The sequence below is a fragment of the Malaya genurostris genome, chromosome 2 (assembly GCF_030247185.1).
Source record: "Malaya genurostris strain Urasoe2022 chromosome 2, Malgen_1.1, whole genome shotgun sequence".
Classification (NCBI taxonomy): Eukaryota; Metazoa; Arthropoda; class Insecta; order Diptera; family Culicidae; genus Malaya; species Malaya genurostris.
In genome coordinates, this window is record NC_080571.1 from 313,911,020 (window position 1) to 313,928,024 (window position 17,005).

The 17,005-nt window shown below is 37.8% G+C and overlaps 1 protein-coding gene across 2 annotated transcripts in view; it reads left to right on the top strand.

The window, feature by feature from the left end:
- Positions 1-15,722, top strand: part of LOC131431155 (myosin-VIIa) — a 67,845-nt gene extending 52,123 nt beyond the window's left edge. For both annotated transcript variants that reach the window (XM_058596700.1, XM_058596701.1), the window contains 8 exons: positions 3,181-3,441; positions 3,504-7,633; positions 7,697-7,960; positions 8,021-8,160; positions 8,218-9,436; positions 14,162-14,308; positions 14,389-14,509; positions 14,573-15,722. In XM_058596700.1, coding sequence (XP_058452683.1) covers positions 3,181-3,441; positions 3,504-7,633; positions 7,697-7,960; positions 8,021-8,160; positions 8,218-9,436; positions 14,162-14,308; positions 14,389-14,509; positions 14,573-14,779 — 6,489 coding nt within the window. In that variant the 3' untranslated portion in view covers positions 14,780-15,722. The remainder of the gene's footprint in view (positions 1-3,180; positions 3,442-3,503; positions 7,634-7,696; positions 7,961-8,020; positions 8,161-8,217; positions 9,437-14,161; positions 14,309-14,388; positions 14,510-14,572) is intronic.
- Positions 15,723-17,005: the final 1,283 nt, after the last annotated feature.

Here is a 17,005-nt window from a genome sequence, read left to right on the forward strand (position 1 = left end):
CCAGAAACAGCTGAGTTATCGAGGTTGTAGTAAAGTCGTTTTGTAGTTTGTTTAAAAAATGGAAAAAACGAGTTTCGTGTTTTGATAAAACATTTTTTTTAATGGGTAAAAACACCGTGCAAGCGAAACAATGGATTGAAAAATGTTATCCGGACTCTTGTCCATCAAAAGCAACGATTTGTCGGTGGTTCGCCGAGTTTAAACGTGGTCGTACCGACACAAATGACGCGGAACGCTCGGGTATACCTGTGGAAGCCGTTACACCGGAAAATGTGAGTGAAGTGACAAAAATTATAATGAAAGATCGTAAAGTGAAGCTCCGTGAGATTGCTGAGATGACACAGATATCATATGGAAGTGTATTTACTATCCTTCATGAAAAATTGAGCATAAAAAAGGTTTTTTCCAAGTGAGTGCCGCGATTGCTTTCGATGGAACAAAAACAGCAACGAATCGATGATTCAGAAAGCAGTTTATCCAGATTTCTTGCGTCGTTACGTGACCATGGACGGAACATGGATACATCACTACACTCCAGAGTCGAAGCGGCAGTTATCTGAGTGGCGCTGGCGAAAGCCGTCCGAAGCGTCCGAAAACGCAGCAGTCAGCTGGCAAAGTCATGGCGTCAGTTTTTTGGGATACGCATGGCGTGATTTTCATTGACTACCTCGAAAAAGGTAAATCGATCAACAGTGATTATTATATTGACTTACTGGTGCGTTTGAAGGAGGAAATCGCAAAAAAACGACCGCATATGCAGAGAAAAAAATCCTTTTTCATCAAGACAATGCACCCTGCCACAAGTCGATGAAAACAATGGCGAAATCAAACGAATTGGGCTTTGATCTGCTTCCCCACCTCCCATACTCACCAGATTTAGCCCCCAGTGACTACTGGCTCTTGGCTGATCTTAAAAAAATGCTCCAAGGAAAAAGATTCGGCTCAAATGAGGAGGTCATCGCTGAAACTGGAGCTTATTTTGAAGCGGAAGATATTTTTTTTTTATAAACATGGTATTGAAAAATTGGAAAAACGTTGGAACCATTGTATCACCCTAAAAGGTGATTATGTTGATGAATAAAAAAAAATTTTGCAAAAAAATGTTGTTTCCATTGTTAGTCTCGGGACTTATTGATCCATGTGTTAAGTTATGCTCTTCGTTCGTCGCAGTACTGCAGGAAATATAATATTTCTTTGTTAATCATAATAATAATTATAATAATAGTAATAATAATAATAATAATAATAATAATAATAATAATAATAATAATAATAATAATAATAATAATAATAATAATAATAATAATAATAATAATAATAATAATAATAATAATAATAATAATAATAATAATAATAATAATAATAATGATACTAATAATAATAATAATAATAATAATAATAATAATAATAATAATAATAATAATAGCAACAATATATAATACAATGTAATATAATTCAATTCAATATATAACAAATAATGCAACAAACAACAGAACCACATGTGGTAATATACTATATAGGCGATAGCACCCAGTCGTTTTTTTTCTGTTTTTTCAGCAAAGTAGTTTCTGAATTTCAACTAATTTAGTAGTTATTTTGTAATTTTTGTTGTTAAAATCAACTAATTCGAAAACAGTCATACGAATTAGGCGCAGAGATAATTTCGGTCGTTCCATGCATTACATAGTAACATTCGCATGTTATTTTTCAATCTGTTTTCCTTGTTAAATACCAATTAAATTTACAATGACCAGTAATCTCTTCGCACTAAATCGTATTCGTAGTTTTTGGCACACTCTCATATTTAAATAATATTTTTTAGATATGCAGACTTTATCACAAAAAGTCATTTCGCGTACGTTGTTGATTGAATTGAAAACAATCTTTTGAAAAGGGGCATTTTTTACTGATTTAATTCAAATGGGTATAATCGGAAAATAGCAATTCCTATTAAAAAGTGCCGTACGAAAGCTTTTCACAAAATTAGTTCAATAAAACCAATAATGTTTACATGTCCGGAAAGTTTCATCGAAATTTCAGGTGCCGCCAGCATTTGTCCGAGTTGATGCCACTTATTTTGGACATACACACTTAACTTCGTTCGGTAATTTTTGCTACCGAACATTCTCATTCTACTGATATATCAGCACAAATTAACATTTGTTGATAACTGTACTTCAGGGTACCGCTGTGATGAAACGTTATTTTTACCAAAAAATTCACCTACCGAAATTTGAACAGCTGAGGTCGGTAATCTAATTTAAGTGTGTATACCATTGATATCTTTTGGCTTCAAATCTAAAGGCACCCAATTTCCAACCTTTGGCCTCACAAAGATCCTAATTCTTTATCTTCAATTAACCTTAGCATTCCACAACGCTTCTTGATTTCAATGTCGAAATTCTTATTTATGAATTATTCAAATTGATCCTCATTATATTTAGCCGGGGATTTTTGAATTTCTTTTTCGGTATGAATCTGTCTATTGATTACATGTACTTTCGTACATAAGGCTCCGACGCAAAATCATGTAATTGCAACAGCTTCAGTAGTATAGTTTTATACGTTAACTTGGATTCTGTGAATTAAGATAGCATATTTGACACTGCGTTCATCATTATTTTTAACCACTTTTCTTGATAATCTACTATAAGTTTTCAGTTTGACTTTGAATATGATAAGATTATACAAAGTGATTATAACGAAATCGATACCAACACCTTAAAATGCCACCTTGAGCCTGAATTTTGACTCACTTGACTATGGATCCTGAGCTGCTATGGAACATTACTTAACAACGGAAATCACTTCCTTACATATAAGGCAACGTAGAGATTATGTTATATTTGATAATAAAGCTATGTAGCAAAAGGGGTGCAATTATTCCAATTGCCGATAGGCATAAGAACAAACATTTCGCAAACTAAATTACCGTCTGTTCCGAATATGCTCATAATGCACTCAAGTGTAATTGCTTGTGATCTGTTAACCAGGTGCATCGTCACAATGGTATCTCATGAAACTGAAAACAGTTTCGAGTGAATGCACAGCATGTATTCATTGGGGGTTATGAGTTTTGTAATTATTCCTTCACTATTTAAGTCATTTTAGATTCTTCTCGTTCGTATGTTGTAGTGTTGTTTTTTTTCATTTCTTACTTCGTTATTTATCCACTTCCAGGGTGACTACATATGGATCGAGCCCGTGTCTGGACGCGAATTCGATGTGGCCATCGGAGCCCGGGTTATCTCGGCCGAGGGCCGACGTATCCAGGTCCGCGATGATGACGGGAACGAACTATGGCTCACGCCGGAGCGACGCATCAAGGCCATGCACGCCTCGTCCGTGCAGGGCGTCGAAGACATGATTTCACTAGGCGACTTGCACGAAGCCGGAATCCTTCGGAATCTTCTCATCCGATACAATGATAATTTGATCTATGTGAGTCCTGGAACAATTTCTTAATTGTAGAAACATGTCTAATTGATTTTTTTTATTTGTAGACATATACCGGCTCTATTCTGGTAGCCGTAAACCCCTACCAGATCCTACCAATCTATACTGCCGATCAAATTAAGTTGTACAAGGAACGGAAAATCGGAGAGCTCCCACCACACATTTTTGCCATTGGAGACAATTCCTACGCCCATATGCGAAGATATGGACAGGATCAGTGCATTGTCATCTCGGGCGAATCGGGAGCCGGTAAAACGGAGAGTACAAAACTGATTCTCCAGTACTTGGCAGCCATCAGTGGAAAACACTCGTGGATCGAGCAACAAATTCTCGAAGCAAATCCAATTCTCGAAGCTTTTGGTAATGCCAAAACCGTGCGGAACGATAATTCGTCTCGCTTCGGAAAGTATATTGATATTCACTTCAACAATGGTGGAGTGATCGAAGGTGCTAAAATAGAGCAGTATCTGCTGGAAAAGTCTCGAATAGTATCGCAGAACGCGGAAGAAAGAAACTATCACATTTTTTACTGTCTGCTAGCCGGATTGACTCATGAGGAGAAGCGGAAGCTTAGCTTGGGACATGCTTCCGATTATCGATATCTCACTGGTGGAGGTTGTATAAAATGTGATGGAAGAAACGACGCTGCCGAATTCGCTGACATTCGTTCAGCTATGAAGGTGCTTTGTTTTTCTGATCATGAGATTTGGGAGATTCTGAAGTTGTTGGCGGCACTTTTGCATACCGGAAACATCAAATACCGTGCTACGGTAATCGATAATCTCGACGCCACCGAGATTCCAGAGCATATTAATGTGGAGAGAGTGGCTAGCCTTTTGGAAGTTCCGTTACAACCATTTATAGACGCATTGACTCGAAAGACCTTGTTTGCTCACGGAGAAACTGTAGTGTCCACTCTTTCGCGAGACCAATCCATGGACGTCCGAGACGCTTTCGTGAAAGGAATCTACGGAAGATTGTTCATTCTCATTGTGAAAAAGATCAACCAAGCTATTTATAAGCCGAAATCATCTACTAGAAGTGCCATCGGAGTACTGGATATATTCGGTTTCGAGAATTTCGATCACAATAGCTTTGAGCAGTTCTGCATAAACTTTGCGAACGAAAATTTGCAACAGTTCTTTGTTCAGCACATTTTTAAACTAGAACAGGAGGAATACAATCATGAGAGTATAAACTGGCAACACATCGAATTCGTCGATAATCAGGATGCGTTGGATCTGATTGCTATTAAACAACTGAACATAATGGCACTAATCGACGAGGAATCCAAGTTTCCGAAGGGAACCGATCAAACCATGTTAGCCAAGTTGCATAAAACTCACGGGACTCATCGAAATTATTTGAAACCTAAGTCGGACATCAACACTAGCTTTGGATTGAACCATTTCGCTGGAGTTGTGTTCTACGATACACGGGGTTTCTTGGAGAAAAATCGTGATACATTCAGTGCTGACCTGCTTCAACTGATTTCTAGTTCATCCAACAGATTCCTGCAGGCGGTGTTTGCCGAAGATATTGGTATGGGGGCAGAGACTCGCAAACGAACACCTACGCTTTCAACTCAATTCAAAAAGAGTTTGGATTCTCTGATGAAAACCCTTAGTCAGTGTCAGCCATTTTTCATTCGTTGCATCAAGCCGAACGAGTTGAAGAAACCCATGATGTTCGATCGATCTTTGTGCTGTCGTCAGTTGCGTTATTCTGGTATGATGGAGACAATCCGTATCCGTCGAGCCGGTTACCCTATTAGGCATAACTTCCGGGACTTTGTAGAACGATATCGATTCCTGATCAATGGAGTTCCCCCAGCTCACCGAACTGATTGCCGAATGGCTACTTCCAAGATTTGTGCAACCGTGTTGGGTCGATCCGATTATCAGTTGGGTCATACAAAAGTTTTTCTCAAAGACGCCCATGATTTGTTTTTGGAACAGGAACGTGATCGTGTTTTAACGCGTAAAATTTTGATACTGCAGCGTTCGATTCGCGGATGGGTTTATCGAAGGCGGTTCCTTCGAATGCGACAAGCAGCCATTACGATCCAAAAGTACTGGAAGGGTTACGCACAGCGACAACGATACAGGAAGATGAAGATCGGTTACATGCGATTGCAGGCGTTGATTCGTTCGCGAGTGTTGAGTCATCGATTTCGGCATCTTCGTGGACACATTGTTCGTCTGCAGGCTCGAATACGAGGATATTTGGTTCGCCGTGAGTACGGAAACAAAATGTGGGCAGTGATTAAGATTCAATCGCACGTCAGACGGATGATTGCCATGAACCGGTATCAAAAGCTGAAGTTGGAATATCGACGCCATCACGAAGCATTGCGACTACGGCGAATGGAGGAGGAAGAGTTGAAGCATCAAGGTAACAAGCGAGCCAAGGAGATAGCCGAGCAACATTATCGAGATCGATTGAATGAAATAGAACGAAAAGATATGGAGCAAGAAATGGAAGAACGTCGTCAAGTAGAGGTCAAGAAAAATATCATAAATGATGCTGCCAGGAAAGCTGATGAACCAGTAGATGATAGTAAATTGGTTGAGGCGATGTTTGATTTTCTGCCAGATTCGAGCAGTGAAGCTCCAACACCGCACGGAGGTCGTGAAACCTCCGTATTCAACGACTTACCCGTAAACCAAGATAACCACGAAGATATTATTGGGCCCATTCACACTATCTCTGAAGATGAAGAAGACCTTTCAGAGTTCAAATTCCAGAAATTCGCAGCAACTTATTTCCAAGGCAACATTACTCATTACTACTCAAGAAAACCTCTGAAACATCCTCTTCTGCCGTTACACACTCAAGGTGATCAACTGGCAGCACAAGCTCTGTGGATTACGATTCTAAGGTTCACTGGAGATCTTCCAGAGCCACGGTATCATACAATGGATCGCGACAATACTTCCGTGATGTCCAAAGTTACCGCAACTTTGGGTCGCAACTTTATACGAAGTAAAGAATTCCAGGAAGCACAGATGATGGGATTGGATCCAGAAGCGTTCCTCAAACAGAAACCTCGTTCCATTAGGCACAAATTAGTATCGCTTACCCTGAAGCGTAAAAATAAACTAGGTGAAGACGTACGACGCCGTCTACAGGACGAAGAATACACTGCCGATAGCTACCAATCGTGGCTAGAATCTCGACCAACTTCTAACCTCGAAAAGCTCCATTTCATTATAGGCCATGGTATATTAAGAGCCGAACTGCGTGACGAAATATACTGTCAAATTTGTAAACAACTCACCAACAATCCCTCGAAATCATCTCACGCCAGAGGTTGGATTCTTTTGTCACTTTGCGTAGGATGTTTCGCACCGTCGGAAAAATTTGTTAATTATCTTCGATCATTCATAAGAGAAGGTCCTCCGGGATACGCTCCGTACTGCGAGGAACGACTGAAGCGAACTTTTAACAATGGAACTCGAAACCAGCCGCCATCTTGGTTAGAGCTTCAGGCGACTAAGTCCAAAAAGCCAATAATGCTTCCCATTACGTTTATGGACGGAAATACCAAGACTCTTCTAGCCGATTCCGCTACTACAGCTAGAGAATTGTGCAATCAACTATCGGACAAAATCGCTCTGAAAGACCAATTCGGATTTTCGCTGTACATTGCCTTATTCGACAAAGTATCCTCTCTGGGAAGTGGCGGTGATCACGTCATGGACGCAATATCTCAGTGCGAACAGTACGCCAAGGAACAGGGCGCTCAAGAACGAAACGCACCATGGCGATTGTTCTTCCGAAAAGAAATCTTCGCTCCCTGGCATAACCCGGTTGAGGATCAGGTTGCTACTAATCTAATATATCAGCAAGTGGTTCGTGGAGTGAAGTTTGGCGAGTATCGCTGCGATAAGGAGGAAGATCTGGCGATGATTGCTGCCCAGCAATACTACATCGAGTACAATACGGACATGTCGATGGATCGGTTGTACACTTTGTTGCCGAACTTTATACCTGATTATTGTCTAACGGGAATTGAAAAAGCAATTGATCGTTGGGCTGCTTTAGTGCTGCAGGCTTACAAAAAGAGTTACTATCTGAAGGATAAAGCGTTGCCGTTGAAGGTCAAAGAAGATGTTGTGGGCTATGCAAAATACAAATGGCCACTACTGTTTTCGAGGTTCTATGAGGCGTATAGGTATGAGTTTTTTTGTACTAACTTTAAACGACACATGCTGATGTCAAATTCCCTAATTTTCAGAAACTCGGGACCGAACTTGCCTAAGAACGATGTTATCATCGCCGTCAACTGGACCGGTGTTTATGTGGTTGATGATCAAGAGCAAGTCCTGCTTGAATTGTCCTTCCCTGAAATAACTGCTGTATCGAGCCAGAAAACGAACAAAGTTTTCACCCAAACATTTTCGTTGTCCACAGTGCGGAATGAAGAATTTACCTTCCAAAGCCCAAATGCGGAAGATATCAGAGATCTAGTGGTTTACTTTTTGGAGGGCTTAAAGAAACGGTAAGGGTCATGTCCATCCGACAGCGAGATGCGATACCTAATTATGCTTTCTACTTTTAGCTCAAAATATGTGATAGCTCTACAAGATTATAAAGCTCCGGGCGAAGGAACAAGTTTTCTTTCATTTTTGAAGGGTGATTTGATAATTCTGGAGGACGAAAGTACTGGAGAATCAGTTTTGAATTCTGGTTGGTGCATAGGTAGGTTGAACTACTGTAATGAGCTTCGCGAGCATATATCATCATTTCATTTTCTAGGATGTTGTGAACGAACTCAGGAGCGAGGAGATTTCCCAGCCGAAATTGTGTATGTGCTTCCTACGCTTACGAAACCTCCTCCGGACATCCTAGCACTTTTCAGTGTAGAAGACGCGCATCACGGCAAACGATTGAACTCAATTCATTCGAATGGCGGAACGGAAACTCGCGAACGACCACATACTCTTGCCGATTATTCGTTAGATCATTTTAGACCTCCTCCGAAACGTACCATGTCAAAGGCTCTATCCACTCTTAGCTCGAAACGCGGAGGTGACGAATTGTGGCGTTACTCCAGGGAACCACTGAAACAACCGCTGTTGAAAAAACTACTGGCGAAAGAAGAACTTTCGGAAGAAGCTTGTCTCGCATTCATCGCCATTATGAAATATATGGGTGACCTGCCATCTAAACGACCACGTATTGGTAATGAAGTTACCGATCACATTTACGATGGACCCCTCAAGCATGAAATTTTGAGAGATGAAATTTACTGTCAGTTGATGAAGCAACTCACCGATAACCGAAATCGCCTGTCCGAGGAGCGTGGCTGGGAATTGATGTGGCTTTCCACCGGTTTATTTGCTTGTAGCCAACAGTTGATAAAAGAATTGACACTCTTCCTACGAACACGACGCCATCCGATATCGCAGGATTCGCTACATCGCCTTCAGAAGACCATTCGGAACGGTCAACGGAAATACCCGCCCCATCAGGTCGAAGTGGAGGCAATTCAACATAAAACGACACAAATCTTCCACAAAGTGTACTTCCCGGATGACACGGACGAAGCATTTGAGGTGGACTCGTCCACCCGAGCGAAAGATTTCTGCCAGAACATTTCACAGCGACTGAATTTGCGGTCTAGTGAAGGTTTTAGTTTGTTTGTAAAAATAGCCGACAAGGTGATATCAGTGCCAGAAGGAGATTTCTTCTTCGACTTTGTGCGCCATCTGACCGACTGGATCAAGAAGGCGCGGCCGACGCGGGACGGTTCGAATCCGCAGTTCACGTATCAAGTGTTTTTCATGAAGAAACTGTGGACCAACACAGTGCCGGGGAAGGATAAGAATGCGGATCTGATATTCCATTACCACCAGGAACTGCCGAAGCTGTTACGTGGCTATCACAAGTGCTCGAAGGAAGAAGCCGTCAAACTGGCCGCTCTGGTGTACCGGGTGCGATTCGGCGAGAGCAAACAGGAACTGCAAGCGATTCCGTAAGTGTTAAAATTTTAAACTAAAAAAGAATCGAAGATTTCAATGTCAATTTATCGAAGAACTTTCCTCGAATCATCAAGTCTTAGTTGATCAAGTGTTTTGTGTTAATTGCACAATAAAACCGGTAGCATAATAGCCGGTACAGAAATGTTCTGATGTTTGACTGTAGAAAGATTATAGTTTTCTTTTGTATATTTTGCTTGACAAAACGCAAATCGATTCATTGAATGTATTCAATTAAAGTAGATAAGCATTGCATGATTTATTCTATTCCATATTTAACACGAGTAATTCCAGAAATGGGTAACAAGTCATCAGATCTCACCTCGATATTCCGATCTAGACGAAACTTTGCATACGTCTTCAGTCAACAAAACATTGGTTTTGCATGGATGAAGGGCCAAATTAGATTGAAGACTTATTTTCTTTAAATTGGGTGGATATATTTTTTCGTACACTTTCTTAAGATCGTTGCAACTCAAAATCTATTGAATGTACATAAAGTATCTGATAAGGAGTTGTAGAAAATCAACTGATTGTTCTAAAAATGTATAGGGGAGACCGGAGCTAATTGGTCAAGTTTTACAATCGGAATTTCTGTACACATTCTGGTTAGACATTTTGATGAACGGGCTGCGCTGTCATGAAGATACAACCCTTGAACAGATGTATGATTTTTTTAAAGATCAAAGTTAGAGTAGAAGTTATTTTCCTATTTCTGCTTGTTAATTGTTTTATTTTTGTTTATTACTCATTTCGCATGAATTTTGTTTTACAATCGTCAGTATTGGCATAATATGCAATTTCGTTAAAAAAGGTTCATATTGCGATACGCTAAATTTAGATCTCCGACAATCAACCTCAGTTTTTGTGAGAAATCACGATTTACAACATCAGTAGTAAGGTTACACTAGTAACCGTTATACCATTTTGTAAAGGTTTAAATATCCATTAAAGCGGTAACAGGTTTTTGGAAATCACATGTAAATTCGCGTTATACAGGGTGGGCCATTTAAAGTGGAATTTTTGTTTCTGAACAAAATATATATAAAAAAAACATTTTTATTTATTTTCATTTCGATTATAGTTTATTTTTTTAAGGAGATGTATTACAGCTATTTTTTGAAAATAATACCGCGTAAATGGTCACTTTTGGCCTTGAGTACAAAATATGTCCTTTTTCGGCGTTTTCCATCGTTTTGGCCAATGTATCGGTCATATCGATCAGCGATTTATCGTCGTATGTTGTCTTTGAGTTGAGCTATGGTTCTTGGCTTATCATTACCTTGGCTTATAACCGAAAGAAACGCACGTTTGGTTTTCACAATTGAGAAGTTATTTTGAATGTGAAGCTGAACAATTTCACTGTTTCTTGGTGAAATTGTTTTGGAATGACGCTGCCAACGCGGTATGTCAATAGTTAATCTGACATTTCTGTCAAAAGTTATTGGATTGCCCGATTCTTGAAATCCCCCTGTACCTATTGCTTCACAAAAACATATTTTTTGCACCAGCGACGGAAAAAGGACTATCGTGCTCATATACAAACGAAACAAATGAACATCTAAACCTTATACCTCACAAAAATCTCTATAGATATCGTCACTATGCATAATAGTCTTTTCATAAAAGACACTTGAACAACCTACTCCTTCGACCAACCAACCACTGTCTCCCCTACACTGAAGTAGGCAGTTGACCGATTTTCCTAACCAAAGAAAAAACAAAGCATATTCATTTCTTTTGGCAATATTTTTGTTTTAAATTTTGAACATTTAGATGGAAAATTAAGAAATTGTTAGAAGACATTTGAAACACTTTAAATTCTTGATGAAAGATAGTCGTTTAAACATAACACTAATACACAATACAGCGAATAATTGATTTCAAATATTTGAAGTCGATTTTCAAAAATATATCATTTTAGATTTTAATTAAACTTTGTGTCAAGATAGGTAATTATGTCCCTTTCATACCGTCCAAGATTTTGATTCCGATGTTTTCTTATCGAGAACTAAACTCAGATCATAACCATTTCAGAATTCAACGAAATTCAATTTGTGAGAATATTTTGATTTATTCACTAACTTTTACCACACGCAGAGAAAAGAATTGTAAATATAAGTTTTTTTGGTTAAAATAGTGACAAAAGAAAATCTGATTTGATATAGAAAATATTGCTGCTTGAAACTACAAAACATGGTAATCAGTTTTACTCAGTGTGTTAGTTTGTTTCAAACGACATTTTGATAAAAGCAACAAATATTTCACTTGTGCGTTCCTGTCAATTTCTTAACAAACAATTTCACAGTGAATTCAATTTGAAAAATTTGTTATGAATGAACGAACTTTAGATAAAAATTAAGAATTGTTGCGCTTTAAATTCACAAACTTTTTAGTTAAAATAAATTACCTTTAATTTAGCTATTTCAACTAACGCTTTTGTTTGTTGACATAATACATTTTTGTTTGTTTTTTAATATAAAATGATTCCTTTCAAACTAATTAACAAGGTTATATTTTATACTACTTTTATTTCGATTTATATTGGATTAAAAAATTTCTGGAAACAATTATTTTTAATTTTGCAACATTTGATCGTTTCGTCATTCCCTTCGCTACACGATCGAATTATTCAAATACCGCTGTAGAGGCCTGTTTTTTAAATTTTTATAGCATACACACGATTCGGTGCTCCATCAGTCCGAACAAAACAGAGAATCTGTATCAAATATTTTTTGTAAAGAAAATTTGTTATGTATGTTATGCAAATTTTTGAAATATACTTAATCATCAATACATACACTTGAATTGTTGGAAACCCCCTAGGAAATGAAAGAAGCAGATCAAATTTTACTTATGAAACACGTACAAACTTCTTCCGCGGGATACAAAAATGCTGTGGTTAATACGCGCGAGAAAAAATTGTTCTGGTTTATATGAAATAATACTAACGCGGTTCATTTAAACAGTGAACTTAGTTGTATAATTACACAAATAATGTCATAGATAAATTGTACCATGTTTTTTCTTGATATGAAGGTATAGCAGGATTGAATCAACGAGGACATTGCCGATAGCATTAACTCAACTTTGGTTGATATGTAAAAAATAGTCAGTTTATTTCAACAATAAACTCAGCCGGAACAAATATATTTTTGGTTTGGTTAGACCAAAATTTTTATTCAAATCAAACAGAGATCATTGTTTTTGTTGAAGGGAGAAATTGGTTTGTAACAATCATATTCTAACTTGGAATGAATATAAATTAAATTTAAAAAACTACTAACTGTTTTGTTATTTTAAACATGCTCAATTTCTCTGCGTGTACGTAGGCCACTACTTATGTTTCGGAAACTGGCCACACTAATGATCAATAACTAAAATCTGGCAACCCCAAAATGACATTTTTTAACATAAACATACTCAGAACGTTTTGATGTACAAGCGATCAAGAGAAGACGAATCATCCTCCATCGTGACAATGTTAGCTCTGACACATCAGCTCAAACCAGCGCCTTTTTGACCAGCCCAAAACGTTGAATTGATGGGTCATCCACTATACCGTATTCCCGCATACCAAGAAAAATTGCGTGGTCTACGATTTTCGACGCCAGATGCTGTTGAAGTATTCAAAAACCATGTTTTTGAGGTACCACCTTTACAGTAGCAAAAATGCTTTTCTAATTGGTTCGAACGCATAAAAAAGTGTATCGATCATTATGGCAAATACTTTGAAAAACAATAAAGCCATTTTTACTTAAAAATGTTTGTACTTATTCGCTATTACCGAAATAAAAGTAGTGGCCCTCGTATTAGTATACTTTTACTATGCGAGAATTTCAGTATCAATTTGGCCCTTGTCAATATTTTTATTCGAAAATTTGACTAATTTTGTACATGTCACCTATACAACATTTCGTTGTATAATTTGGCATTTTTGATCCATCCATTTCATCCATTCGAATAAAGTCTGTAAAAAAGCTTGACCCTTTTCCCAGTTTGCATCTTTTCATGATAAAGTTTACCTGCCTAAAAAGTTTCATTGAACTCTAAGAAAAATTCTGCCTACATTTGATCGAAAATAGGTTCTATTTCATCTATTCTATCAAATCCTGAGTTATGAAATGTTGCGTGTGGCTTCTAGAGGGGATCGTATCAATATTGGAAATATTATCACATCTCTAGGAGGAGAACAATAATTTTCTATTGTTTCGTTTTACCGCTTCGATTCTATTGCAAGACTACGGTGGAAAATTTAGTAATATTTAAAATAAACAAATTACAAATTCCGTTAGTATACTGACAATACCAGGTGTCATATTCTAAATTCAGAGTTATCCTCTGGTCGCACAACAGAGATTCGTGATTAATATAAGAATGACCTATGACCCAAAAGCAACTATTCCATAGACCCGATTTTATGACGGCGTCTGTATTTTTTTTTAATTATACTTGTTCTAGGTAAAAATTAGGAATGGTCTCTATCTTCCCAGTAGGCAAAACATTACATAACACAAGTATGTGACAAGCCGACTATTTCACAAGTCTCACCTACGATGAGACTTCTCTCGCCGTGCAATTTCCAGACATACAAAGTAGTGTTACTCAAATGTACTAGAGTTACTTAAATATATGTTACTACCCAGATTACGCTAAGATCTCACTTAAACATATTTTCTTAAAATGAGTAATGTTTCACGATACATCTGTACAATTTTCAGTCAAATGCTTCGCGAATTGGTTCCATCGGATCTTATGAAATTGCAAACGACGAACGACTGGAAACGATCAATTGTAGCAGCTTACAACCAGGACGCCGGTATGTCGCCAGAGGATGCTAAAATAACTTTCCTCAAAATCGTTTACAGGTAATGGATTCCTAGACAAAAAAAAAAAATAAAATTGCATCGTTGATAAAACTCTCCTTTAAACCGCTTTCTCGTTTCAGATGGCCAACGTTCGGCTCGGCATTTTTCGAGGTGAAACAAACCACAGAACCAAACTATCCGGAAATGCTTCTGATAGCCATAAACAAGCATGGCGTTAGCTTGATACATCCTAGCTCGAAAGTAAATTCACAGCTCATCAGTGAACGACACTAGATAGTAAATTTTTATATTTTTTCATTTCAGGATATTCTTGTCACCCACCCATTCACACGCATTTCCAACTGGTCCTCCGGGAATACATATTTCCATATGACGATCGGGAATCTGGTCCGTGGCTCGAAACTACTCTGTGAAACCTCCCTCGGGTACAAGATGGACGACCTACTGACCTCTTATATTTCACTCATGCTGACCAATATGAACAAACAGCGAACAATTAGGATTAAATGAGCGAGCCTTGCTCTACAATAGACTAGCGATCAGCAGTAAGCACACATCATAGCACAGCTTTAGGGCAAGATTTGGTTTTGTTTTCATAACTAACCAATCATTCGTTGATTGCTTTCGAGTATTTATTTTGTTTGAGCTTTGCTTCTTTTGTTTTAGCTTTGTTAAAAGTATCAATAACATATACATAGAGATGTTAGAACAAATTTTCGGTCACGCTGTTTCGGGCAAGCGTATCTTAACAGATCATCAAACATCTCCGCGGAGTATTACGTATACACAGTAAAACACGCATTCTTCACTCTCTAGTAGTATTGATTGAATCAAATTTAAGTTTTTCTTTTTAAAAAATGAAAACACAATTGTAGGTTTGAGATAACAAACTCATTTAAAATGTTGTATAACGCTTTCAATTTTATTTCCAAAAGCAATCCTTTAAGGCCATTTTATCCTATGTTACTAGTTTTATTGATAACTTACAACTCCTCCCAATTCTAAAATGCTTTAATTTATTCAACACCTTTTCTTCCCTTTTTCGTTGATCACAGTCGTGTTAAATGTATAGTAACTGTTTATTCTAAAATGAGTTTAGCAGTTTAGGTAGTTTTAAACGGATTCAAGGCAAATTCGAATGACGGAACAAGAATGTTTAGCATTTCAAATATTGCAAACGGATGAAGACATGATGTAGCTCAAATTTTGAATGATTACAGCGTACAAGGGAGTATGTGTGGCGTTGAATGATTTGTTTTATGAATGATGGCAATTGCCACTGATATTGAAGGAATGTGCAACATTATGTTCGGAATGGTCAGTCTGTGTTTTGCAGATACAAGTTTTTTTTTGTAGTTTTAATAATATTACTTTGTTATACATACCTTTATTGCTACATACTACAGCTGGTCGATTATACAATAAAGTCTACATAGAGAAATATATATTGAAATGTGTTTTGTTTTCATTCAATTGAACCGTTCCGGCAAAAAATAATTTATTTGAGACAGTAGGAGTTATAATCTGATCCCTTTTATGAGTGTTCGGAATATTCAAAATTGATTCTGATAGTCACATACATATTATTATTGCATGGCCTAGTTCAACGGATGTTAACCTTTTTCGTATCGCGGATTCTTTTGATACTATCTTCGATGACCACTGATTCCTCCATCTCAATTTTTTTTATTCATTGAATTTTTATTCACGATCATGTGGCCTTCATATTTTTAGTAATTATAAAAGGATTAAACTCACTTTGTTACTGGATCTCGGCGTGACTCTTTTCCATTATGGAGAGGAGATCTCATTCTTATCAGACGAATTTAGGGGGACAATAGTTCGCTTTCGTTCTTTGATTCGGCGTCGCTGGAAATATCGTAGAGGAATTTTTCGGCCTTATTACCGTCTTTGTTATATTTCCAAGCGTTTGGTTCGTTATTAGCTGAAGCAAACGTACATTATCTACCAATATTGCAATCGATGGTTACATCGATGTCAGTGATTTATCGTTGTTAGGTTCTGTCTCCGAAGTACTGGGGTTGCTTGAGACCGATGTAGACGAAGCACTTAGTAGTTCACAGTGAATCTCAGCGATTTACACGGAATCTTTGTGTTCCAATCGAAAGTCACATAACAAGATATAACCATCCTTAAGCGTACCAAACGTACGTCTTTCAGAATACCGGGGAATGGTTCTTCCACACTTTCTTTTCGATGTAAAGAATTTCTCCATATGATGACTAGGGCCATCGAGAGAACATCTAGGCCCTGGGGAACTGTAATATGCAGATAGTTTAGTTTTGCATATATTTATGTGATGATGATGTGAGTCGCAGCTCCAACAGTTTTCAGGAACTTCAAACAAATCTCCAAATATCAAGGGGAACGCGCCGTTTTTCGAGAACGGTAGTTCTCTGTAAAAAGAAAGCTGCAACGAAATCTCGGTTTTGATTCGGGGGGCCTTTTTTTGCTCGCTTAACCTAACAAAACTAGGTTCTCGTTTAGTCTTTGAACAAATAAACCAACAATGAAAAGAACCAACGAACGGCTCTGGAGAACTAGTTCTTTCAATAGAACTCTGCATCGCTGAACATTTCTTTGGTATGAACTGGTTTTCCTATCTGTAATTTAAACCTTTTCAATATGTGTATTATTTATTGGAATATTGGTTTCAAGCTGAGTGTTCAGCTACAAGTGATTCACTATTCTGTAATTTTTTACGGCGAGGCATGG